The sequence below is a fragment of the Kogia breviceps genome, chromosome 8 (assembly GCF_026419965.1).
Source record: "Kogia breviceps isolate mKogBre1 chromosome 8, mKogBre1 haplotype 1, whole genome shotgun sequence".
In the NCBI taxonomy this organism is placed as follows: domain Eukaryota; kingdom Metazoa; phylum Chordata; class Mammalia; order Artiodactyla; family Physeteridae; genus Kogia; species Kogia breviceps.
In genome coordinates this window covers 102,537,781-102,564,167 of record NC_081317.1, presented here as the reverse complement: position 1 = coordinate 102,564,167, position 26,387 = coordinate 102,537,781, and the positions used below count along the sequence as shown (strand labels likewise).

At 53.9% G+C, this 26,387-nt stretch overlaps 1 protein-coding gene across 1 annotated transcript in view; it reads left to right on the top strand.

Moving 5' to 3' along the window:
- Window positions 1-24,946, top strand: part of GFRA2 (GDNF family receptor alpha 2) — a 92,668-nt gene extending 67,722 nt beyond the window's left edge. Inside the window, exons 5-9 of the mRNA XM_059071948.2 lie at window positions 9,403-9,512; window positions 10,219-10,359; window positions 12,205-12,377; window positions 22,609-22,662; window positions 23,559-24,946. Coding sequence (XP_058927931.1) covers window positions 9,403-9,512; window positions 10,219-10,359; window positions 12,205-12,377; window positions 22,609-22,662; window positions 23,559-23,681 — 601 coding nt within the window. The 3' untranslated portion in view covers window positions 23,682-24,946. The remainder of the gene's footprint in view (window positions 1-9,402; window positions 9,513-10,218; window positions 10,360-12,204; window positions 12,378-22,608; window positions 22,663-23,558) is intronic.
- Window positions 24,947-26,387: the final 1,441 nt, after the last annotated feature.

Genomic DNA, 26,387 nt, shown 5'->3' with positions numbered 1-26,387 from the left:
TGGCGGGGAAGGCCCAGTGGCTTCGGAGCTAAGATTTGAAGCTAAGTCTTGTGCCTTGCTGCTGTGATATTGAGTTAATTAACCTCTCTATGCCTCTATTTCCTTACCTGTAAAACAGGGGTAATCATGCTAACTTTAGAGAATCGTTGTCAGGGTAAAGTGTGGTGGTGTTAGTGGAGGTACTTTGTGTGACTCGGGGTAAATGCAGGAGATGCTTGGGAATAGATCACAGATCTTATACTCCTTTGGCCTGAAGGGAGAGCTCATGCCTTCTACACAGTGTCCCACGCTCAGCAGTGGTGAGCGGAGCCCCCTAATCTCGGTAACGGTGTCGCAGCTGTTGAGGGGGCACCATCATCCATTTTGCTCATTCAATCCTCGTCCCCACTGTACGAGGAGGTAAGTACTATTACAACCTCCGTTTTGCAGATGAGGAAACCTGGAGAGGTTTAATGACCTTGTCCAGGCCACAGAGCTGAGCCAACTTTCAGACCCCACTAGGATGGCAAGATGTCAGAAATTGGACCTCACGGGTGGGCCTCCTTCTGTGGAGGGGTGGGGTTCTCCCAGAGTTCAGGACCTCCTGGGGAAAGGGAGCAAACATTTCTCCTTGCAGTAGCCTGCCCTGAGCTCTTGGTCAGGTCCAGAAGGGTTCTGACCTGCATTTGCCAGTGTGGCATCAACCTCTCTCACCTGCAAGCTCCTAGGACTCGGAGCTGCCCTGGAGTGAGGGGCCAGTGCTCTGAGATGGGTAGCTTTGCTCGCTCAGCCTCTCTCTTTTGGGATCTAGGGTCAGTCGCATTTGCTGATGCTTCTGGAACCAATAGCATTTTCTCTAACCAAAGGCTTTGAGAAATCATTGTTTATAAAAACGCAGGATTCCTGGGGCCTCATTCCATTAAACGTAAAGAAATAATTACCATCTTAAAGCAGCTTTATTAAAAGAGCACATAATAAACAGTGTATTCTATTAGCGTCTTTTGAAATTCAGTTCTGGATCGTGTCAGTGCACACACTCACCATGTTCCCCTGTTCGTAACCAGGGTGCATAAATTATATTGTCTCCTGCATTTTAAAATATCCCTTAACATGATTTCATGTTTAAATTTTCACATGTTGGTATCCTCTACGTCCTTGTCATTTTCAATAGCGATGTGGCTTTCTGTGGCTTACCCATCTGAACCATTCCTCTCTAGGAAAGAATCCAAGGCCAGGTCTGTCTTCCTTCATGAATTGTACCGTCATCTGTTTTCCAAGTTACTCCCACTGAAGTGTGCCTGTGATCCTGCCTCTTTCACGTGGATTAGATAGACCCTTTGTGGGTTTGGTTTTTGGTGTGTGTCCCTTTCAGTGTGTGCCTTTTTTATTTGCTTTGAACTTGGACAAAGAAGATCAGATAAAATCAGAGAGCAAAGAAAGCTAAGCAGGGGCTTCCCTGGTGGCGCAGTGGTTGAGAGTCCGCCTGCCGATGCAGGAGACGCGGGTTCGTGCCCTGGTCCGGGAGGATCCCACGTGCCGCGGAGCGGCTGGGCCCGTGAGCCATGGCCGCTGGGCCTGCGCATCCGGAGCCTGTGCTCCGCGACGGGAGAGGCCACAGCAGTGAGAGGCCCGCATACCACAAAAAAAAAAAAAAAAAAAAAAAGAAAGCTAAGCAGTAGTGAAGAATTTTTCTTTCTTTCTTTTTCTTTTTTGCCCGTGCTGTGTGACTTGCAGGATCTTAGTTCCCTGATCAGGGATAGAACCTGGGCCCCCTGCATTGGAAACGCGGAGTCCTAACCACTGGACTGCCAGGGAATTCCCAAGAATTTTTCTGTTTTAAGTGACAGAGACTCAACTACCTTAAGAAAAATTCAAAAGGAATCTGTTGGCTTCCAATAAAATATAGAAAAGGCAGCAGTGTTTTCCAGGACTCATACAGATAGGTCCCCCCCTGTCTCTCCTTGTCTCTAGTTTCCGTTTCTCTCTGCAGGTTAGCTGCATGCTTATCTTACTGTGACCACGAGGCTAGATCTATGGTCCCAATTTATCTGGGCTCACATCCATAGTGTCTTATAACCAGAAAGAAAAGAATGTTCTTCTTTGCTCCATTAGGAAAGTCTCTGGGCAGGGCTCTGCTTGGCCTGGCTTTTCTTACTTCCTTATCCCTAGACTAGTCAGTGTGGCCAGGAAGAGAGCTGTGTGGTGGGCCAAGCCTGGGTCACGTGTCCACCTGTGGCCCCGGACGGTGGAGTGCCACGGTTGACAGCCTGTAAGAACTACGTGGCCGGAGGAGGAAGTCCTCAACCCACCCCCTAAGGGGAGCTGCTGTTCTAGGCAGAAAGAATAAGTATCCATGTACACTTAAAGAAGAAACAGGAGGGAAGGAAGCCAGGTGGATTCCTGATTTCATGAGACAAGTGGCGGTAGTCCTGGGGAACAGGCAGGAAAGGACGGGGGCTCAGGCTGTCCACAGTGAGCCCTGGAAGCGTCAGAAAACAGGCACATGGGGGAAATCCATTTCCCCCTTTCTCAGTGTCACATAACATTGAGCCTGCTTAACAGTGCCCTGAAGCACTGGCGGGGACCCCGGAAAGCCATTCCAGAGGCTCTTGGGTCTATGAAAGCCATTTCCTCTGTGTTCCCCTAAATTGTCTCTGAAGACCATCATGAGTCATTTGCATTTCTTGGGAACCCTTTTTCTCCTCCATAAGGTATTCAAGTGCCCTGTTCATCAGCATGCAGCAGTGCTGGTGGCAGCCCTCTGGAAGCATTGTTAGTGGTGGCGGGTCAGGGCAGCAGAGCCAGAGAAAGACCCTGTCCTCACTGGCAGGTGCCTGGCCCTGCTTTGCTGGCTGTAGGGTGTGTGACCGTGCGACCTACCTCTTGGAGCTGCCGTGTCCTCGCTGTGAGATATGTCTACTTTGTGGGATTGTTCAGAAAGTTAAATGCCATAACCACGCCTGGCACATGGTGTATCCTCAGTAAATATTAGCTTCCTTTACTCCTCCTCTGATTCTAAACCAGTAGAAACCCATGGGTTTCTGTGGCAGCAGCATAACAGGTATAACCTGATAAATGGGAACTTGGCCAAGAGCTTCAGACCCTAAAGCCACGTACTGGCCAGCATTGGAACGCTTTGGGGTTCTGGGGATCAATTTACCGTAGTATTATTCTAGGCCAGACAGATCTGAGAAGAGTCTTTGTGCTTGGGGAGGTGTTCACAATCTGCACCAAGGGAGGGATTTGTTGATAACAGGTACCTGTACTTTCTTGACTAAGGCCAAAGAAAAGAAGCGAGAGGTGTGTACCCAAGTGTAACTGTGTTTGTATGGGGATAGGAATGTGTGTGTGTGTGCGCGCGTGCATGTGTGTACAAACATGCACAGTCTTGTAACTGTGAACCTTCTTGGGCTACAGCCTGAAGCACTACTTTCTTCCATGGGCTGGGCTATATCGTAGGTATATTTAAAGGTGAGACCAGGGAGTGGGGTCTGGAGGGTTCCCACAATCCCAGCCCTGAAGCCTGTGCAGATTTGCTTCATCCCCTAACTTTTGCCTGCATCAGAGTCACCTGGAGGGCTGGTTAAAATGCAGATTGCTGGGCCCTGCCCCTAGATTTAAGTTCTGTTATATCTGGGGTGGGATCTGGAAAATTTGCATTTCTAAGAAGTTCCCAGTTTTACACTGATGCTGTGGTCCACTTTAAGGACCACTGAGCTGTAGGAAGTCCACCCTCTCCCATCCCCACCCCCCTAGTTTTGGATGATTCTGCTTATGTGGGTTGACCTTGGCATTTCCAGCTTTGCCTCTTTTTTCCTTTCAGGAACACACCTGCCCATCAAATAGCGTTGCCAGATCTAATAAAAATACAGGCTACCCAGTTAAACTTGAATTCCAGACAAATATTGAAAAACTGTCTGGTATAAGTACATCCCAGATATTGCATGGGATGTACTTATACTAAAAAAATATTCATTGTTTATCTGAAATTCAAATTAAATGGACGTCCTGCATTTAATCTGGTGACTGTTTAATTGAAACTGGGGGTCAGATGTCTCTCTCTGCCTCTCTTGCCGCTTTCCTGTGATTGAATAGGCTACAGCGGCTGATGAAACTAGCCCAAAGAGGGTTTGTGTGGTTTGGACAGGTCCACCTGCTGTCCTGAGCTCATTTGGCCGTCTTTACTCCATCTTGCTGAGATGCACTTGGCTCGTGTTCATTGCTGGTTCTCTTGCTGGCTCTCTGTTTTTCTTTTTGTCTGTCTGTCTGTCTCTCATGCTCTCTTTTATGACATCACTCCTATGGGGCCTCTTCAAGGCAGAAATCTGAGAAGCGATGAGGCTGGTCTAGGAAAAGGCTGTTCCTGGAAGTGAGAACAGAGTCCAAGAGACTGGGGACATCATGGCATCAGCAGGGTCGAGTGGCGTCTGGCCCAAGAGCCCCAGCTGCCTCACCGCGCATTATGAAAAGGATAACATTTGCCTTGGAGACTGTACCTACCAGGACTGGACTGATTCACTCATGGTTGGAGTTGAGAGTGTCATGGGCTTGAAGGAAATTGGCCCCACTGGTCTCGCATGCCGGTGGAGGGAGCCGGCTGCTATGGACTTCGGTGTGACTTAAGAGACAGAGGGAACTTGAGCAATCAAAGGCCTCCTGGAGACTTGGACACGGCGTCCTCCTAAACGGCCCCACTTGTCACTCTGGCTTGCCAAGGCTGCCTGGATGCTGAGGACAGAGAAATGGAACCACAGAAGGCCTGGCCCCTTCCCTTCCCTCACCCTTCCCCTTAGCTCCTCTCCCTGCCCTCCCTGTGCTCTGAAGAGAGCCACAGTGCTGCTGTAAAGGACGTAGGCTGTGGCCTCAGAGGAGCGAGGTGGCCTTTCCCCATTGCTCACCCAGGGTCTGGCCAGGGGGCCTGTGCTGCTCTTCCTGTGTCCTCAGCGTGGCATGGAGAGTGACGTGGGGCAGGGAGGCCATTGTTCACCTCGGTCCAGCAGGGTGGCTCTGGAGCCTGGTGGGGAGAGAGAGGGAGCTGTCTCTCCCCGATAGGCTCACATCGCCTTGTGTGGGGTCCAGACCCGCCTCGGCGGGGTGAACGGGTATTTTTTCTTCTACATCAGACACAGGAAAAGCTACTCCCTGTTTGTCTGTGGCAGGCACGGTGCTGGGGATGAGACATCTGGGTAGAGAAGAAAGATAAGGGCAGTGTCTCCTCTCTGTACCCCAGCTCTCCAACGTATCCCGTGAGGGAGATAGGCAGGCACAGCCCACCCCATTTGATAACTGGGGACACTGAGGAGAGAGACACATCAGGCCTGCCCAAGGTCACACAGCAGGCGAGCGGTAGACTGAATGTGGTTGTGTGACAGCTGTTCCCTTCTCTCCCAGCAGCTGGATCTGCCCTCCCCTCCTCACTGAGGGGTCTCACTGGCCCACCGCACCTGGTGTTGGAACTCTTTCACTTTCCATGTCCTGGCTTCCTTCCTTTACCCACCCCTTCTCTCTGGATGACCTTGTCTCTCTCTGCAGGCATCATACTCCCATTTTCACACGTTCCCTCCGTCTCCAGCCTGGGACCCAGTGATATTTTAAGAAGCCTCATGGATGGTGAGGACGGCAAGATCCTTGAGGTTCTTAATGTCAGTGATTGGAGAACCAGCCTTGCAGAAGGGAGGTGAGGGCCTGCGTGCAGGGTGGGGAGCGGAGCTTCCAGGAGGATGGAGCTGGGCTCTCAGGTCTGCTGCAGCAGGTGGCGCGCTCCTCCGGGATGGTGAGCTGGCATTGACCTCTGTGGAGCCCTGACCCCGTCCGCTGGAATTACCTTCCTGACATTGCTCTGACATGCGTGCCATTCTCATCCTTAGTCTGTCAGTCACATGGCAGGGCCTCAATACGTATTTGGAGAAAAGATGAGTGGATATCTACCACTTGCCCAAAGGGGTTTGAAGGATATGGAAGAAGAAATCCGTCGAGTCTGCCACTTTGGGAATGTGTGTTCCAGTTGGAGAGAGCAAACAGGGCAATATCAGTAAGTCTGTATGCAATTAAGTACGAAATTGACCGCTCCAGACTATATGTGTAGCTGGAATACAGAGGTAGACGACATCCTTGTGGCTGGAGGGGCAGAAGGGCTTCACGGGCAGGTCTGACAGTGAGCATTGGGGAGGTGGTAGGAGGGGCTTGGGCTCTCTGTGTGATCAAATGACATTAGAATGGACTCCTTTATTTTGGCTAAGAGATCCTATTAGAACGTCTCTTTGGTGGGGAGGAGATGGTAACTAGCAGCTCTGCTTGTAATCTCGCAGCCTCACACCCTGCAGGAGCTCGGATGTGGCTTCACGCTGACCCCTGAAGTCCTCCTCACCGCAGGGCCTGACCACAGCCCCTTGGCTCCTTCTGGAGGGAGACATTTGGCCAAAGCAAACAGTGAAATCTTTGAAGGTGCTGTATTCGTTTCCCTAGCTGCTGTGTGGCACTGATTTGTTCACAATTCTGGAGGCCAGAAGTCCAAAATCAAGGTGTTGGCAGGACTGTGCTCCCTGGGAAGGCTTGAAGGGAGAATCTGTTCCATGCCTTCTTCTTAGCTTCTGGTGTTGCCGGCAATCTTTGGCATTCCTGGACTTGTAGGCTCCTCACTCCAAATGCTGCCTTGATCTTCACATGCATTCTCACTCTGTGTCTCTTCTCTTCTTCTTATAAGGACACCAGACACTGGATTGGGGCCCCGCCCTAATCCACGGTGACCTCATCTTGGTTACATCTGCAAAGAGCTTATTTCTGAGTAAGATCACGTTCACGGGTACCAAGGATGAGGACCTAGCTCTTTGGGTGCCACAATTCAACCCACGATAGCTGCTTAGAGATTTTGGTTTTTTGGCCTCCCGATCTCCTTTACGTATTAAGTCTGTGTCCCCTCCTGGCCCCCTGACAGGTCTCTGGAGGTCCGGGTTGTGGGCAGAGACCATCTCTCATTGACCTTCATTCATTTGCTAGTTCACGGAGCAGGACAGACTCCAGTCTGGCCATTCAAGACCAAGTGTCATTCTGCAGGGGCTGGGGGCTTGGTTGGAAATGCTGCTTTTCCCTGTTTTGGGGACAGGGTGGTGAGGAGATAGAGGGTATGATTTATGGGCAGGAGGGAGGGCAGAGACACTGCACCTTTCCTTCTCTTTTCCCATGGAGGACAAGATACTTTTATAGAGGAGCAGGATGTGGGTAGAGGACCTGCCGGAAGGGGTAGCCCTTATTGTTGGGGTTCTGGGCTGGAGTCTTGGCTCTGCTGCTCAGAAGCTCTGGGGTCTTGGGCAAGTTATTCAGCTTCTCTTAGGCTCAACTTCCTCCTCTGTGAAGGAGGATGGTGATAACAACTGCTTGGCAGATCTTGGCAAAGTTTTTGTGAGGATTATGTGCTAAAAGGTGGATGTGAAAGGACCTCTTCTTAAGTCACGTTTTTATCGTGGTCAATTACACACAACATAAAAGGGACCGTTTCCACCATATTTAAATGTACAGCTCAGTGGCGTTAAGTGCACTCTCATTGTTGTGCGGCCATTACCACCATCCGTCTCCAGAACTTTTTCATCTTCCCTGACTGTGAAAATACTTTTTATTCATTGGATGAATAAGGCAAATGAGTCCCCAAGAAGCAAGGACTCATCTGAGGTCTCGCAGCAGGATGGGGCGGAGCTGAAGTGAGACCTAAGCCTCAGCTCTCAGCTGGGAGCTTACCTTCCATCTCCAGCACCTCGCTGCCTCTGCGGGCTGCAGGGATCCAGGGACACTCAAGGTCTCTCTGGGGTCAAATCACTCTGGAGAGCTTCCTCCTTCTCCTAAACCCCCTCTCCTGGGACTGTGGGGCCTCCAGGCAAACCAGGTGGGACCCCAGGAGCCGCCTCTGTGTTGAGAGCATTCCTCTTAGACTGTCCTGGTCTCTCTCGACTTCTTGTCTTTCTCTCTATCTGCTCCTTCCTGATACGGACAGAGTTCCAGTGGAGAAGCAGGGGAGCTGAATTCAGGGTGACCTTTGGGATGGCTTTGTGAGGTATCTCACGGTATGGACAGAGCTTGGGCAGGGAGGTAGATGGCCTGGGTTCTGGCCCTTCCTGTGGCTACTGTAGTGTTCTCACCGAGCCCGTATTGTCGAGTTCCTACTGTGTGCCCATTACTGGGAAAACACCAGTGAACAAGACCTTGGTACTTGCTGCCTGCAGCTGCTGTGAGACACTCAGGATATGATGGCGAGGACCTTATGGCAAAGGGCACTCGCCTATAGGAAGCCCCGGTGGGTGGGGAGGTGGGCGGTGGCCTGGGCTGATGAATGGTAACAGCCTGGGGCCAGGGTGCAAGGGCAGGAAGAAGAAGGAACGGGAATTGCTGTGCAGGTTGGACTTGGGTGTCCTGGGCTCCCCGTGACCTCTGCATCCGGGTGCTGGGGGCTGGAGACAGACCGGGTCAGACAGCAGCTGCCTTGAGGCAGCTCATGGTCGAGTGGGGAGCACAGAGCTGTGTGCAGGTGGTTACAAAGCAGCTTTATCTGCACTGACAGAGAGGAACGGGCGATGACAGGTTATATCACCAGGGGAAGAAAAGGCTGATTCTGCCTTGCAGGATGGGGAAGCTGGTGGAGGGACGGCAGGGGGGGCTTTGCTCTGAGTTCATGCAGAAGAGATGGGTCAGGAATGCCCAGGGGATGTCTTGTCCTAGGGGGACTCTTTCTTTAACCTCCCTGGGGGCTGTCCCCTTTGACCCCCAGACGGATTCTATGAAGTGGCTGGGCAGGGATTATTGTACTCATTCTGTGAGTGGCTATGGTGCTGTGTTGGAGGACTTGGGAAAGGTCACCAGGAGTGGGTCGAGCAGGAAGCAGAACCTGGCCTTCCTGCCTGGGTCCCAGGCGTTCTCAGCAAACCCACCCGGGTTCCCTCTGTGTTCCTCCGACAGAGAGACCCATTCAGAGCAGGCCTTGCCTAAACTGGGTGCCTGGGTCTCCAGGAAGTCCTGTCCTCAAGGAGCTCCTAGCCTAAAGCCCTCCAAGCTTCTTTCCCTCTTGGGGCTTCCCTGGTGGCGCAGTGGTTGAGAATCCGCCTGCCGATGCAGGGGACACGGGTTCGTGCCCCGGTCGGGGAGGATCCCACGTGCTGCGGAGCGGCTGGGCCCGTGAGCCATGGCCGCTGAGCCTGCGCGTCCGGAGCCTGTGCTCCGCAACGGGAGAGGCCACAACAGTGAGAGGCCCGCATAATGCAAAAAAACCCAAAAACCAAAAAAAAACAAGCTTCTTTCTCTCCATCTTCCTCCTCTCTGTCTTCCCGGCTTCTTCCCACCCTGGGAGGCTGTGGAGGAGCCGCTCTGCCGCCGGGGAAGCGGGAGGGCCGCCAGACTAACTTCTAACTTGCTGTCCGATGGGTCTTCTCTTGACCCCAGGTCCCGGCTGGCTGACTTCCACACCAACTGTCGTGCCTCCTACAGGACGCTCACCGGCTGCCCCACCGACAATTACCAGGCGTGTCTGGGCTCCTACGCCGGCATGATCGGTAAGCCGCCCCCACCCGGGCTCTCGGTGGCTTCCGGCTGCGCCAGGCTCAGTTAGGGACCGAGGCCCAGCTCAGGGCCGGCGGGGGGACAGCCTGAGTTGGCCCCTCTCGGCTGGGATGGGAGCTGGAGCTTTATCATGGAGGAGGAGGAGGCCCCAGGGGCCTTAGGAGCTTCCAAAATAAGAAGAAAGGGTAACATTCATTGTGCAACATTCCAGACGCTGTGCTAAGCAGTTTACGTGGACTGTCTTATTTAAATCTCACAGCAGCCCTTACTAGGCAGGGGGTGGGGCTCCATTTTACAGATGGGAAAACTGAGGCTTGGGGAAGCTAAGTAACTTGTGCGAGTTCACCCTGCTGGTCAATGTTGGCACTGGGATCTAAACCCAAGAGAGAGCCTTAGCCTCCCTGACTGAAGGACGCATGCTCTGCTTGCTGGCGAAAGAGAAAGCGAGGGCCCGTGCTCTCGGGTGTGGCGGGGGGGCTCCTGGGTATCCCCTCTGCCGCCCTGGTCTGTCCTTTATGCCATGCCCCCTGCTGACCCCCGTGGTTTGGAAGGTGAGCTGGGATATATGTGTGTTGAGGGGCTGGTGGATGGGAGGGAGGGGGGTGTCCGAAGCCTCTTCTCTGATGGGCCTGGGGTGTGGGCGACCGAGGGGAAGCCTTACTGTTCCTCTCTCCTTTGCCTCCCTTTCTCCCTGCCTAGGGTTCGATATAACACCCAACTACGTGGACTCCAGCCCCACTGGCATCGTGGTGTCCCCCTGGTGCAGTTGTCGTGGGAGCGGAAACATGGAGGAGGAGTGTGAGAAGTTCCTGAGGGACTTCACCAAGAACCCGTGCCTCCGTGAGTCCTGCTACGTCCTCCCCAGCCAGCAGCCACCCCCCACCCCTCCTATCCCAGGGGGCCCTGGAGCTCTGCCTGGCCATTCCCTCCTTCCCCACGCAGTGGCCACTGTTGCCTGCAGAGACCATGGGTTTTGTGCTCTTGGAAATTCACCCCGGAGCTGTCCAGAGGCCACTGGAGGCCTTCCACCTATGTTAAGTCAAGGCTGAAGGTTTCTGGTCTGTTACCCTGACAGTCTCAGCCAGGTTCCTTCAGGCACAGCCCTGTGGTGAGGTCTTAGCATCTGTCACTTTTCCCTTTAAAGATCGATTTCCCCTTGGAATTGGAGTTTCATCAAACTCCTAATCTGAAGGCTAGAGAGAAGGAAAGGTCAGCCACCAGCTCTGCCTGCCTGGTCTTTCTGGTCTGACACCCTCGCTATCCACACCCACCTGGAGATCTCCTCCCCCTTTCCTGCCCTCTTTTCTTCCTTCCGTCCATCTGTCCATCCTGCCTTTCTGACAGCACTGGGGGGATAGGGATGGAAGTCACAGCGCTTGTCACTGAGTAGCTCGCCCTCTGAAGGAGGTGCGCCATCAGGGGGTCACAGACATCACAGTACGGTGGGGGAGGAACCGTGCTAGGGTGGAGGTCTGCAGAGGGGCCTGCAGAAGCCCAGGGTGGGGCTGCCCAAGTCAGCCTGGAGGAGGGGCGCCCTGAAGGCATCTCAGAAGCAGACCCACTTGGGGATCACTGGCCACCGGTCAGCTGAAGGGGCAGGGAGGGCCTGCTAGTCAGCTCTGGGCAGAGGTGGGTTTCAGGAACTGCAGACCACTTAGCCTTGCCACACTGCATAAGGATGCCCGGGGTCCCCTGGGCAGGTAGAGAGAGTCCTCCTGGTGAGGGCCCTTGCAGATCTGAAGGCATTTGGATCTTAGGGTCCTGCAGGTGGCGGAGGTGGTGTGAAGCTCACTGAAGGGGTGTCGGCAGGTGGTGCCATGGTCAGATCTGATTTTGGAAGGCTCACTCTCTGGTTCTGGTGTGGAGGGGGTGGGGCTAGGGATGTGGTTCTCACAGGTGACCCAACACAGAGTCCGCTAGAGGTTGTCGTAGGTGCTCTCGGGAGAGGACAGCACCCACTGATCCAGAGCAGCGGTGGGGGGTGGAGTGGGGAGGTGGGTTTGGTTGATGGCAAGCGGGTGGTTAGGGAAGTATCCTGAGTCACCCAGGTTTCTGACTTGGGAGACTTGGGTGGAGAAAGATGTCACCGTCAGGACTGGAAACGCAGCGGGAGGCAATGTTGCAGTGGAGGGAGTGGTGCCTAGTTCAGGGGGTGACATGATGAACTTGAAGTGCACCTGGGACTTGGAGGTGGAGCTGCATGTAGGCTCTTGGCTTGGGGACGCAGTTTTGTCCAAGAGGTCCCATTAGTTGGTCCTGAGTGGATTAGTGTAGCTGACTGAGTGGGGGGCGGATGAGGCCACCTGGGGAGGGGGACCACGTGCGCGTAGTCGTCTGCAATACTGAGTGCCGCAGAGAAGGTGGGCTTGCGCCCTGGGCACTGCCTGCCCCTCACCTCCCACCTCCCCACACCCCACTTCTCCTCCTGTTTTCCTCCTCATTCCGCATCCAGTACATTTCCTTTATCCCGGTTTCTCTTTTTCAACTTCCTTCCTGCTCTTTTCCTCTCTCAATATGAGACCTTGGTAGCTATCTGAGAGGGAGCCTCAGCCAAGTTAGTTTGGACGAGTTCCACCCCGCCCCCAGCTCTGGGCTATCACAGGGAAGGTCAAGTTTGGGATGGCAAGGGGCGGAGTGATGGAGGGGCCCCTGATTTCTCTGTGTCTCCCTGCTCTTTCCGCACAGGGAACGCCATCCAGGCCTTTGGCAATGGCACAGATGTGAACCTGTCCCCTAAAAACCCCTCATTCCAGGCCACGCAGGCCCCTCGGGTAGAGAAAACGCCTTCTTTGCCAGATGACCTCAGCGACAGCACCAGCCTGGGGACCAGCGTCATCACTACCTGCACATCTGTCCAGGTGAGGGGATGCAGCTCTGCCGCTGGGGAAATGGAGCCGGGGCAGTCTGAGGGCTTAGAGAAGCACCTGATGCCGGAGGCGAGGTGAGAAATTACAGCCTGGGGACCAGGGACGGGGCACACAAGTTCCTCCCTTTGGATCAGGACCCAAGAGGCAGGAGGAGCTGATGGGGGCTAGTTTTCCACGATGAATTCACTAAGTATCACCTTACAAGTATCAGACACCTGTTCTGTCACAGGATTGTACTAGATACCACAGGGTGCCAGAGTAATGGAATGGTTACCATTTACTAACCATCTACTAATTACTGGGTACTGAGCTAGTAGAGTCTACCTGTTTCATTGATTCTCACACGAGCTGTTGGGATTCTTGTTTTACAAGCAGGAAACTAGCCCAGGGGTGTTAGGTGACACACCCAAGGTCACACAGCTGGTTAGTGGTGGAATAAGATTTCAAACCTACATCTGATTCCAAAACCTGTGATTTTCATGTGTTTGTCCATCTGTCCATCCATGCATTTATCCATCCATCCAACGTGTGTTATGCGTGGCATTGTGCTCGACGTCTTATGTGAGATGCTAGGGAGACACTGGTGAATGAGGCTGTTGCAGTCCTATGTTTTGTGGTCCTTGTGGTTCAGACAGTTCAACAAGCACCAGACGTGGGCTGTGGTCAGTGCCACAAGAGGGGACCACGTGGGTGGCATTGTGGAGACACAATGATGTGATGTGGTGTGACTCTAGTTGACAGTGTTATACCGTGTACTTGAAGTTTGTCCAGACCTTAAGTGTTGTCAGTGCAAAGAAAAAAAAAAAGCAAAAAAAGAAGAGGGTAGAAGTGTGAAGTGATGGATGTGTTGATTGACTCGTGGTCAGTATTTTACAATATTTATGTATATTGGATTGTGCACCTTAAATATAGACAAGTTTTTTTTTTTTTTTTTTGGCCGTGCCGCTCGGCTTGAGGGATCTTAATTCCCCAACCAGGGATCGAACCAGGCAACTGCAGTGGAAGCGCAGAGTCCTAACCACTGGACCGCCAGGGAGTTTGCAAATAGATACAATTTTTGGTGGTCAGTATAACCTCAATATGGCCAGAGGTGAAGAGCGGTGGGCTTTCAGAGTGCTGGCATGAGACCTGAGCAGGGGTGGGGCCTGGCAGAGGTGTCCAGGTCGCCCCGGGCACCCCTTGCTGGTGCCCGTCCTGGTTGGGAAACCCACACCCCGTTCCCGGTGGGCACCCTGTGCTGTAACAGCTGACCTCCAAGTGCCTTCAGGTCAGGCCCAGCGTGGGCCCCTCCATGCCCCGCTCCCCTCCATTAGGCCGCCCCTCCTGAGGTGGGCTGAGGTGCCCGTGTCACCCCTGGGTGGCTCCTAATTACACTGAACACGCTTCAGCGGCTGCTGGCGGGGCTCGGGGGCCGCTCCACAGGCGGTTGCCAGCTCAATTTCATGCTAGAGTGGCGGGCAGCTCGGCAGGTCAGGGCTGTGCCACCTGCCAGGTGACCAGGCTCTGGCGTGGTCCCTCTGGGCACCGCCAACCTTCCTCCCCAGCCCCTTGGGGCTGGCTCACCGGGGAGATGCCCACTCAGCAGGGGCTGTGGACCCTTCCTAAGACTCCCACAGAGTCACTGTGGGTGTGGAGAAGTTCAAAGCCCTGGTCTCATGCCCACCGAAGCCCCCTCAGTGCCTGATGACTCTGACTCCCTTTCCACCCCCCCCCGGCCCCCGCTGTTTCCCTCCAGTGGTTTGCTAATCCATCCCCTGGTTTCTTTCAGCCTCAGCCTGGTTTTCTGCAGACTCACCATCTGGGGGCTTGTCTTTCACTTGGTTTGATTCCTGTGGGGTTAACACACGATCTGTATGAGAGATGAGATATGTGAGGAACCTTACACACGATAGGTGTTTTGAATCCTTGAGGGCTGTCTGGCAGGGGGCTCTGCCAGGCCTGGCCCCAGGGTCCGTCCACTCGGATGTGTTGACTAAGTCACTCTGGGTGGGACAGCAGGGGCGGACCTCCCAGGAGGAATGGAAGAGAAGCAGCCCCTCAGAGGGACCCGCCCACCACCGCCCTCATACCCCTGTTCTTTCTCACAGAAACTGAAAGGGAAGGGCCTCTGATTCTGTTTTTTTTTTTTTTTTTTTTTTTTTTTTTTTTTTTTTTTTTTTTTTTTTTTGCGGTATGCGGGCCTCTCACTGTTGTGGCCTCTCCCGTTGCGGAGCACAGGCTCCGGACGCGCAGGCTCAGCGGCCATGGCTCACGGGCCCAGCCGCTCCGCGGCACGTGGGATCCTCCCGGACCAGGGCACGAACCCGCGTCTCCTGCATCGGCAGGCGGACTCTCAACCACTGCGCCACCAGGGAAGCCCTCTGATTCTGTTTTAATTACGGTTTTTTTTTTTTTATTCTTTCATTTAAAAAAATTTCTTTATTTTAATTTAATTTTGGCAGCGTTGGGTCTTCGTTGCTGCACGTGGGCTTTCTCTAGTTGCGGCGAGCGGGGGCTGCTCTTCCTTGTGGTGCGCGGGCTTCTCTTGTTGCGGAGCACACGTGGGCTTCAGTAGTTGTGGCACATAGGCTTAGCTGCTCTGCGGCATGTGGGATCTTCCCGGACCAGGGCTCGAACCCGTGCCCCCTGCATTGGCAGGCGGATTCTCAACCACTGCGCCACCAGGGAAGTCCTTATTGTGGTCTTTTAAATGAGCACCTACTACTCCGTGCCAGGTGCTGGGCGTGCAGAGGGAATAAGCCCACGTCCCTGCCCTCAGCTTGGCTGGAGGCTGGTGTGGGTGGTCTGTCCCTCCCCAGCCCGTGCCCCTTCCCTGAGCTCTGCTAGCTTGGAAGGGCTCTGTGGTGGCCCTTGTGGGGCCCTGGGGAATGACAGCAGCCCATGGCCACAGAAGGGAGTCTCCAAGTGCGGGCAGAGACAGGGAGCTGAGTGAGGGATGGAGGGAGGGAGAGGAAGGCCGCACACCCCAGACACCCCTGGAGAGAGAGGCAAGAGAGACACTTACGTCTGGCCTCCTTCTTATCGATAGGTGGACCCTGGGGGAAGCGTTAGGAACCTCCTTCACTGACCCAGAAATGGTAGCCAGGTGGGGACCTCACACGAGTAATTGGATGTTAGCATCAGTGGGCTGTCTGAGGGCTCTTTCCCAAATCCCAGAGGATGGAAGGCCAGTGAGGACAGTGACTTGGCCACAGCACCCCCAGGCCCTGGCTCCTGGACAGTTTTCTTCTGGCTGCACTGTGCTGCCTCGTCCTCCAAATCCGCTCCCCCAAAGGACTTTCCCACAGTGGGGCGGGGTCTGGAATTGGAGGGACTCTTGTCTCCACCAAGGGGCTGCTGAGAAGAAGTGTGGGTGTCTTAGGTACCAGAGAGGAGCCGGGAGCTGGGCAGACCCCGAACTGGCCCTGTGTCTGTGGTCCTTGACGCTCTCTAGAGTCTGGCTCTCATATACTTCTGCTCCTGGCTGTGGTCCCCTCTCCGGGTGGCCCTGCCAGCCTGGGGCTCTCTGGAACTTGGAGAAAGTGTGGCAGAACAGTGTCTCCCTCTGTCCCTGCTACACACACACACACACGCGCGCGCACACACACACACACGCACGCACACACACACACACACACACACACACACCCTTGTGTGAATTCCCTCCCTCCTTCCCAGTGGTCCCTAAAGCGAGGAATCTACAGGAGGCCATCAATCTTGTACCCTCATCCAAGGTCCTTGGTTTCTGAAGCCCATCAGGCACCCCTGGTGTAGGCCCGAAGGCCAGGCGGAGCAAGATGCTGGCCCTTGTCCTCGTCAGTTCCTCTGCGCAAAGGGCATCTCCTTCCCTTCTCTTCCAGCTCTCTGCCTTTGAATCCTACTTGGATGTCACCTCTTGGGTGGTCTCCTGACTCTGCTCTGGCAGAACTGCCTTCTCCTTGCTTAGGGCTCCCACCTTGCCTCCCTTCAGCCCCCATCACGACGTGTTCTTCTCCCCGCACCAGACAAGCATCCCTGCAGGGCAACGGCTGCATCACCCCCTTGGTAGCCCTTATAACCGAGCGCTTGGTGCCTGGCATGGAGTGGGTGCTCCACACAGGTCAAGAGAAGGAGCGCAGAGTTCCCGATCATTGGATTTATGGGAACTTCCTGCTCTCTGTTCTAGAAAATGTTTTGTTGCTCGCAGGCAACTCTCTTCAGCTTTCCTCCCTCTCATTGATGCCCTCTGTGTGCCGTGAGGCATGAAGGTGAAGAAGTAGGTAAAGAAGGTGAAGATGCAGGAGGATTGGATAGAAGGCTCTTTTGTCATAAGATGGGGCCTGGACCGGGGCAGTCTGGCAGTGGTTTCCCACTTTCCCGGCACTTGGTTTGTTTCCAGTGTCCTTGGTGTTCCCGGTGGGTGGCTCTGGGCCAGTTTGCGGGACCCTGTCATATCACCTCCTGCAGGGCTGCGGGGCCCTAGTAACGCAATCTCCTTTGCTTTCCTTGTCTCCACCAGCCAATCTCTGCTCTCACCCTTGCTAGGAGTGCCCATCGCATCTGGGGGAATTAAAAATGAGTTTGGAGGGCTTGCCATGAACCCTCCTCACCACATGCCGGCCACAGGCTCAGCAGCCGGCAGCCACGTCCGTCTCCTCAGCCTCCTGCCTGTTCCCTGGACAGGTCTCTTACTCAGCACGCAGGCCGGGAGCTGTCAGAGCATGGGACCCAGAGGCTGGTCAGTGTATTCGTATGCCTATTAGGCATACGTTTCTGATTTACAGATTCGGCTCCTTTCAAAGCTTTGAGAGGCTGATGCGTTCCTTCTTTTCTTCCCTCGCTCTGGCTCTCCCCTATAATCATTCATTTGTTCATCCGTCAGTGCATTCACTCATTTATTCAACGTACATTCTTACTGCATGTCACTCTGTTCTAGGCACTGAGGCTGACCAGCATATGAGGCTGGTACCTTGGTCCTCATACCAGCAGGAGGGACAGGGTGCCCGCTCAGAGAATTACGGGGCAGGAGGTGATGGGTGCGTCAGGGGGATAAGGTGTTATGGATCAGAGAGGGGAGGCGGCTTTGGGTCGGCGGCGGAAGCACAGGACTCCTGGACCAGGTGAACCCTGCTGCTGGGCCTGGAGGAACAGGGAGAATTGAGGACACGGAGATGCAGAGATGTGGAACGGGGAGGAGTGGGTGGGGAGGGAGCGGAGACAGGGAGTCAGGACAGCACAGAGCAGCTGAGGAGGGGGGCGGGTCCTGCCAGCTGAATCTGGCCTGCTGCCTGCTTGAATAAATTAAGTTTTATTGGAACACAGTCTACACCCTATTGTTATGTATTTTTAATTTTATTTATTTTTATTATTTTTTTAAGATCTTTATTTGAGTATAACTGTTTTATAATAGTGTGTTAGTTTCTCCTTTACAACAAAGTGAATCAGTTATACATATACATATGTTTCCATATCTCTTCCCTCTTGCGTCTCCCTCCCTCCCACCCTCCCTATCCCACCCCTCTAGGTGGTCACAAAGGACAGAGGTGAACTCCCTGTGCTATGCGGCAGCTTCCCACTAGCTATCTAATTTACATTTGGTAGTGTGTATGTGTCCCTGCCACTCTCTCACATCATCACCGCTTACCCTTCCCCCTCCCCATATCCTCAAGTCCATGCTCTAGTAGGTCTGTGTTTTATTCCTGTCCTACCACTAATCTCTTCATGACATTTTTTCCCCTTAGATTCCATATATATGTGTTAGCATACGGTATTTGTTTTTCTCCTTCTGACTTACTTCACTCTGTATGACAGACTCCAGGTCTATCCACCTCATTACAAACAACTCAGTTTCATTTCTTTTTATGGCTGAGTAATATTCCATTGTATATATGTGCCACATCTTCTTTATCCATTCATCTGTCGATGGACACTTAGGTTGCTTCCATGTCGTGGCTATCGTAAATAGAGCTGCAGTGAACATTGTGGTACATGACTCTTTTTGAATTATGGTTTTCTCAGGGTATATGCCTAGTAGTGGGATTGCGGGGTCGTATGGTATTTCTATTTGTAGTTTTTTAAGGAACCTCCATACTGTTCTCCATTGTGGCTGTATTGTCCACGTGCTGCAGGTAGAGTTAAGTTGGGACAGAACGCTATGGCCGGCAGAGCCTAAAATTGTTACTCTCTGGCCCTTTGCAGAAAATGTTTGCCTCCCCATGACCCAGAGGAACACAGGCCATGCCTTTGGGAGAACGCAGGGTTCTGATATGGGAAGGAGCAGGTGGGGAGTCAAACCTAATTTTCAGGTTGAACTGGTGAGTGTGGAGAGGCCGCTGAAGGCTTTTGAACACGGATGTCGTGATGAGAAGTGTGATTTGGGAAGATAATCTGACAGCAGCTGGAGACTGGTTGTCGGGGGACAGTGACTGGGGGACCTGTTAGGAGATTTTTGCAATAGTCAATGAGAGTCGATGGTCATCAGAGGTAAGAAAAGAGGAGTTGTACTAGGGGATGATGGGGAGTGGAGGAGGACGAGGTGTGTTACTGGGGGTTGGCGTGTGCAGGACGGAGGTCTCCAAGGGCACTGAGATTTGGGGATGGGGCCGGGAACAGAAGCAGGGGACACAGGAGAGGGCCTGCCAGCTCCGGCCAGGGGTTTTCCCATAGAGACAACACTGGACTTGGTCCCTGGCACCTGGACGTGCCAGACCCAGTTTCGGGAGTATGGACAGAGGTGGCAAGGAAGAGGAGGAAGAAGATAATTTCCTTCTAACTTCCTGAGCAAAGGGCCCCTCTGGGAGAAATTTCTAGAAGGATGAACCTTGTCTTTGCTGCCATCCTCCCTTCCTGCCACCAAGATAATCGGGTGAGATAGGGCTCAAGGGTGGTCTTGAGGGGGGTGTGACCTCAGAGGACAGCTGCACCGTGGGGGGCTTGGGGAAGATAGAGCCTCTTCCCCCTCCCACTTGCTGAACTGGGGCAGAGGTGACCTTGTGGGTGTCTGTTTCTCTCATCTGGGTGTGAGCAGGGCTGTGACTTATTCGTCTTTGGAGCCCCCTGCGGGGAATGGTGGGGGCAGTTAATGGTGAATTTGCGCCTAAGGCTTGGGCATTAGGTAGTAGAACCTCTTTCTCTATGCACTTCCCCCATCTGCCACTTTCAGAAAAGGTTGGCTGACTGGCAAACACCCACACTGTTCTGTGTGCCCAGGACTGGGGGAGAGGTCTTGGGCTTGCTGTTGGGGGAGATTACTGCAGCCTTCAGCCCTTCACTGTCTGTTCTGTGTTTTCTGGAAGTCAGGAGGAGGGGTCCACTGGGGCCCAGACTTCTCCCTGGCTTTTGCTTGCTGAGCTGTCAGGGTGGAGCTAGGATAGCCCCAGGCTACCAGCTGACCTGGGTCTCACCCTGCAGCCCCAGTCCTGGGAGTTTACTGGATGCAAACTCTGCTTCGCTCTGCACCATGCTTGGGGATTAAGGGGCGTTTATACTTGTCCAGAGCTCTGCTGCGCCACATGCACGGTCTCATGTATCTCACGGTGTGTCAGTGAGGTTCGCTTGACTATCGCTGTTTTATAGATGAGGAAACTGAGGTGCCAGTAGATGAAGGGATTTGCCGGGGGTCAGTGACTGAACCAAGACTGGAGCTCTGGGCTCTGGCCCCTGGGGTCCTTCCTTGGATCAAGGGGCTGTTCCACGGGGATGGGCACCAAGGATTAGGACCCTGCAGTCTAAAAAGGAAAGGCTGGGATGGGTCTCTGAGGACAAAAATCTGTAAGCTGGATGTTCTAGCACTTGAAGGAAGTACTTGAGGACAGTGAGAGGAAGCGCAGTGTGTCACCTGGCCACTCAGCACGTGTCCAGTGTGTGGCAGGTCAGCCCTGGAGGCTGTCAGATGGAAATGCCATTGGTTCAGAAGGGCTTGGGCAAGTGCTGTGTGGTTGACGGATCCAAGGTGGGGCACTAAAGGGCCATGGGGAGGGGTCCTGGCCTGATCTTCATGGAGCCCAGTCCTTTTCCCCCACCAGGGCCCTGTGGCCTGTCAGAGACCACACAGTGGGTCGGATTCCTTTGGCCCTGGTCCTGGGAGGTGGCATCCCTCTCTCACGATAATACAGGTCAGAGGATGGGATGAAGGGGTGCTCTCCTGTTCCGTCTCCTCCCCCCTCTGCTCCCTCCCCTCCCCTCCCCCCTCCCTCCCCTCCCCCTCTCCCCTACCTGGTGCTCCTGTCTCCTTGGGTGCTGTCTTTCCCTTTATTCTCTACTTCATCCTTCCTCTGCTTTCCTCTTACTTCTATCCCTTTCCTCCTTCTCCTCTTCCTCCTGCTTCCTATCTAATTATTTGCCAACACCCCCTCCTCTGTCTTCCCTCTTAAGAGGAGACTTTCAAGTCCCAGCCACTCTGAGGAGCAAAGTCCAGCCATAGGCCAGGCGGCTCCAGAGCTGAGCGTTCAGCTCTCGCCTCCTCCCCCAACGGCTCCTCTCTGTGTGGTTTTGAGCAGGCTGAGTTGTGTCCAGGTCTGTGTCCAGGACCCTGGGTTCCCTGAGAGCTGGCATCCTGTCACAGAAGGTCAGGCCAAGAGGTCATCTAGTTTAGCTATTTTCTCAAACCTTATTTATTTTTAAGCCACAGACTATTTTTAAAAATAATTCTGTATATAACTCCAACAGATAAAACAAGTCAAAATGGAGCTTCTTGGTTGAGGTGCGGGGGTGAGGACCGGCATCCCCAGCTGTCTGCCTGAGTGTCCACACAGCCTCCTGTTTAGTGAACACTGTGGCAGGGGCCGCCAGGGAGAAGACAAGGACCCTGGAGGGGGCGGAGACACAGCTGCTGTACCTGCAACAGTTAGAGCTGGAAAGCCTGCCTGGGAATATAGGTGCTGGGCTGCGTGCCACAGACAGGCTACAGGATGTCATAGGTGGGGACCTAGCTGGGGCTGGGAGTTGCTCAGGGAGATGACCGAGCGAGGACGGTGGGGGGCAGTCAGGGGTAAGCTAATGGTGACAGCGCAGCCTCTGAGGTGGGATGGGCGGGCTCCACCAGGCAGTGACCTCCCACAGCCCTGTCTGGAGCTGCACTTGGTCCTGGGCGGTGGAATCCAGTCCTTGGGTCTGCAGGGGCCTCCGAGCACACACCCTTCTGCAGGGATGCAGGTTGGTGGCTTAGCCGGGCTAGATCTTGGCACCCAGAGTCACTGGTGCTGAGGTCTTAAACAGGATTCTCCTTGGTTGAGGTTCTGATTCTGTCTCGGCTGCACTCATTGTCCCCATGAGCACATTTCTACCTTCGGTAGTGGCTCTGCTCTTGGCTGGGACCTTTGTGTGACAGCTGGGGCCTTGTTTAGCTGACCAGATGCCCTGGGTGGTAGATTGCCTGTGATGTTCAAGGCATCATTAATACCTCTGGCCAAGAGCAGTGGTTTGGGCATAATTTCTTGGACTTCCCAGTTGCTTCTGGTGGCCAGAGCCATTTGAGGCCAGTTTAGAAACATCACATCTCCCAGCTGGTTCCCATGGATCACTATTATGATGATGACCACAAAGGGCTGCTTATCACACGTACCCTTGGTCCTCATCCAGGTGGTTGTGCCAGGGGTGGAAAACCCTGGAGTCATCACCAAGCCAGCTTTCCTTCCTCACTCCTCACCTGGACCACAGAGCTCCCAGGTGCCACACAACTGTTTAGGATGGAACAGCCAGCACCTGGCACCATGGCCAGATGTCCGCCTAACCTGCTCCAGTGGCAGACATCACTAATCAATCACAGCTCTCTTCCCCATGAGCCCAATGAGGACTCATGATTTTTCTGGAGCTGGCAGTGGGATGCTAGTTCTGATCTGTGGCATTCATTCATTATTCATTCATTAATTAATTCATTCACAGACATGTTAATGAATGATGGTTAACAAACAGTAACTGAGTATAAGATTTATTGAGCTGCTGTTATACAAGGAAAGAAAACATGGTCCCTGCCTCATGAAGAGGAACTGAGTATGGTAGACAGACCTGGGAGTGGCTTATTAGTCTATTAGGCTGTAAGTTGGAGAGCAGAGTTAGAACTCTCTTCTTCAAGAACCCTAACCGCTGAGAGTGTCAGAGAAGGGCAAAGGTCTCTGTGCTACCAGTGCTTTTTGCGTGTACACTGTGATGTCAGGGCTGGATGGCAGGGCCACGGAATGTGTCGTCTCATCTGAGTCATGGGACAAAGCCCGGCCACAGACCCAGCCCCGGTGACCCATCCTTACTAGCACCTTCTCTCCCACAGGAGCAGGGGCTGAAGGCCAATAACTCCAAAGAGTTAAGCCTGTGCTTCACAGAGGTGAGTGAGGGCCTGAGTGGGGGTGGGTGCCGGGGGCTGGGCCAGAGGGGGTTGTTTTCCGGGAGAGCCCTGGACTTGAAGCTCCCAGATTCCATTGCATGGACTGGGCTGGCTGAGCTTCTGGCCCACCTGGACCTGGGTAGGTGCTCACTCTGTCAGGGGTGAGGGTGGATGGGTGTAGATGTTGCAGCCAGGGCCCTTACTTGTCTCTTGGGTGAGACGCAAGAGGCCGCTCTGAGCAGAGGTCCTGGCCAGCCTTCCTGACTCTTCAAGACAGGTGTTCTCAGCAGCCTGCTCTGTGCTGGTTCCGTGACATTGAGGAGGTGGGGAGATGGCACAGGACATGGGCCCGTCCTTGAAGGGAAGAGCAGGAAGTAGATCTGTGACTATGTATATGTATAGCATATATATAACTTAGAGGAGAAGTAAAGTTAGTGTAAGAGTCTGCAGAAGGAGAGAGTTCAGACAGCGGTGTGCAGCGGGAGGCTCCGTGGAGGAGGGATTTCAACAAATTTAGGAACCTGGAGGATGGAGCTTCTCTCTTCACCCCTCGCCTCCCCTCCCTTCCCCTCTCCAGAAGCAGGTCCTGTGGACCCCGGGACTTTCTTCCTTTAGATCTTTATACCATCCCCGTCCTCGCTGGTCTGCACCAGCCAGGCAGGGAGAGCAGCCCGTTGCCCTGGGGGCTGCTGCCTTGTTCCCTGAGTAGTCAGCTGAGGCACAGCCCAGCTCCATGGAAGCCTGGCTCTGCGAAAGAGGGTCCCCTGGGTGACCAGGAGGGCAGGGGCCGTACTGCTCCACTTCCAGAGTCTTTGTTTTTGTTTTTGTTTTTGTCTGATCCCAGCCCTACTGACTCGTTTGTCCTTCTCTCTGCTTCTGTTCCTGCCTGGCCACAGCTCACGACCAATATCATCCCAGGGAGTAAAAGGGTGGTCAAACCTAACTCAGGCCCCCGCAGAGCCAGACCATCGGCTGCCTTGACCGCTATCTCCTTCCTGATGCTGAAGCTGGCCTTGTAGGCTCTGGGAATCGCATTGGGAGATTTCCGAAAGCTACACGGATGAGAACACCCGCCTGACAAAATGGAAACACACACAGACACACACACACCTTGCAAAAAAAAAAAAAAATGTCTTTTCCCACCTTGTCTCTGAACCTGTCTCCTCCCAGGTTTCTTCTCTGGAGAAGTTTTTCTAAACCAAACAGACAAGCAGGCGGGCAGCCTAAGAGCTGGCCCAGAGGTCCCCTGGCAGGGGAAACCCAGTGCTGAGGAGGGCACAAGGGTCTAGAGATGCCCTTCACTTTTTTCTGGTGTTTTCCTCTCTGGACCCTGCTGACATGAGAGACCAGGATGACATGCCCACTGCCTAAGGGACATGGGCTGGGGCAGGATGGCTGCCGCTCTTCTCAAGCTCCCCACTCTGGGGACCTGCCGGGGTCTGGTGGGGGGGCGTCGGGCAGCAGAGCAGTGAGGCTGCCCCCCTTGGGGTCCAGCTGGGTATCTTCAGCACCTCCAGTTGGCTTCAAGGATGGAGGTTATTTCGCCTCTCTTCTCTGAGGGCTGGATCTGACCTGTGGAGGGTTGCGGTGCTGAGGCCCCTTGACCTCCGCTGTAGCACAGGGTGGGAGGCTGGGCAGTTCTAGGGGGCTTGGGAGCCCAGCCTGCCTGGGATATCCCGTTGGGGGTTGGGAGCAAAACTTGGATACCAGCTCAAGGCTGATTCTTCCTGCTTGGTGGCAGGAGTTTTGAAATCAAAGAGAAATGATTTTTTTGTCCACTCGCTTGGTTTCCCTTGGGTCCATTTGGTGGTTCTCCCTTGGGAGGGAGGGGCTGGCGCTGAGAGGGGCAGAGAAGACCACCGTGGCCCGTCTATCTGCACCACACTCTGGTCTCTGCGGCTCTCTCCAACTCTTCTCTCTCTGCCTCGCTCTTCTCTTTCCTCATTTCCGAGACGTACGCACACTGTATGTACATAACATGGCTCCTTTCTCAACATATATGTATATACCCATCCATATACATATATCGTGTGGTTCCCCCTCCTTTCCTTTTTTTAAGAAACAAAACGAACGAAACAATACCCTAACAGATGAGCGAAAATGTATTATTGTAAAGTTTATTTTTTTTAATAATGTTGTCTATAATGGGAAAAAGAGGAGGTTGGCTCCCTGTGTCCCCGCCCCAGTTGGGTTGACCGGGCAGCGGAAGAGGGTCCCTGATCCATGTCACGCTTAGCAGAGGCTCCAATAAACGTACTAGGAAGCAGTCTGCCTTCTGCCTCACTGTGGGTGTGCCTTTGCCCCTATTTTGTTCTTGGCCCAGTGCCAGCCTCTTGGCTGCTTCCCGGGGGCTTCTGGTGGGCCTTGGGAGAGCGTGTGTGTCCGCGTGTGCACACGTGTGTCTGTCGTGTGTCCTCGGTGTGGGTGATAGAGCTCTGTTAGGAGACGGTGGGGCTGAGGTCCCAGCTGTGCTGAGCCTGCGGGCTGTTCACCTGTCATCTCCTCCCTCCCTTCCCAATCAGCACCAATGCCCCTTGGTCCCAAACTGGAAGAGAATGAAAGTAGCCGTGGGGTTGGGGGGGGCGGGGAGGAGACAACCTGACATCACATCTTGCAGATGTTTTTGTTTGAAGGCTGCCTGGGTGGCCCTGTGAGGCGGCACAGTTTGTCTTATGTAGAGTGGGTGGTATCTTCCTGCTGGGACTCCTGATTTTTTTTTAAGGTATGCGATTGTGAAGGCAGAGACCAGGCCTCCTGGGTCCCAGCAGAGAAGGAAGATAATTGTGGTCCATCCTTTTTCTCTTTTTCTCCGTTTGCCATCCAGGCTCTGCCCGGACATTGGGCCTGCCATATTCTCTTGGAGAGATTCTTCTTCCGAGAATACTAGGGGAAAGCCTGCTGGCTGAGTGCGTGTGTGCACGTGCGTGTGTGCTGGCCAGTGTGGGCTCGTGTGTGCTCAGAGCACGTGTGAGTATGCACACGGCAGGAGGGAGGAGGGAAGACTGCCAGGAGAAGGGATGGTCCTTGTGTCAGCGTGACCTTCAGGGCTGCACATGGTCCCATCCTGTCACCACTGGGAGATGAGATGCTTCTCTCTCCCAATCCTGGGTACCCCAATGGCTCTTGTTTCTGGCTGCACACGCACTAGGAACATTGGTCCCTGGTGGTGATCAGGTTGGTGTGCTAAGTTCCAGCCTCTGATGGAGGGGCAGTGAGCCAGCCTGCCCTCTTCCCCAGCCACCGCTGGCCTTACGTGGGTAGAGCAAGGTAGACCAGCTGTGGCGTTCAGCTGGCAATCCATGTTCTTTGCAAACAGCAACGACTGATTCACTTAGAAGTCTTTGGGAGAAGGTGGCTTATAGACTCAGTGGGAGATGGGAGGACCAAGGGAGGCTCGGGCAGGAACCAAAGGACATTTGAAGGCACAGAAGGCACAGTCTACAGGGTCAGCGTGCCACTGTCTCTGTGATGAACGAAAACCAACCATTGTCATCCAGCTGGCTCAGCTGGGGCCTTGTGCCTACCTCCTGCCCCACTCGGGTGGGAGAGGAGGCTGTATGTCATGTCTGGCATCCTTAATGGGAGATTAGCCCTTGGCTTGCATCATGGGGGAGAGAAAATTTCCCCAAAGGAAATGGAGGTGCCATTATGAAGGAGGAATAGAGGCTGGGCAGCTTTACTCTGCCTTAAAACATCTCCCCACCCAGGTATCACATAGCTGAAAT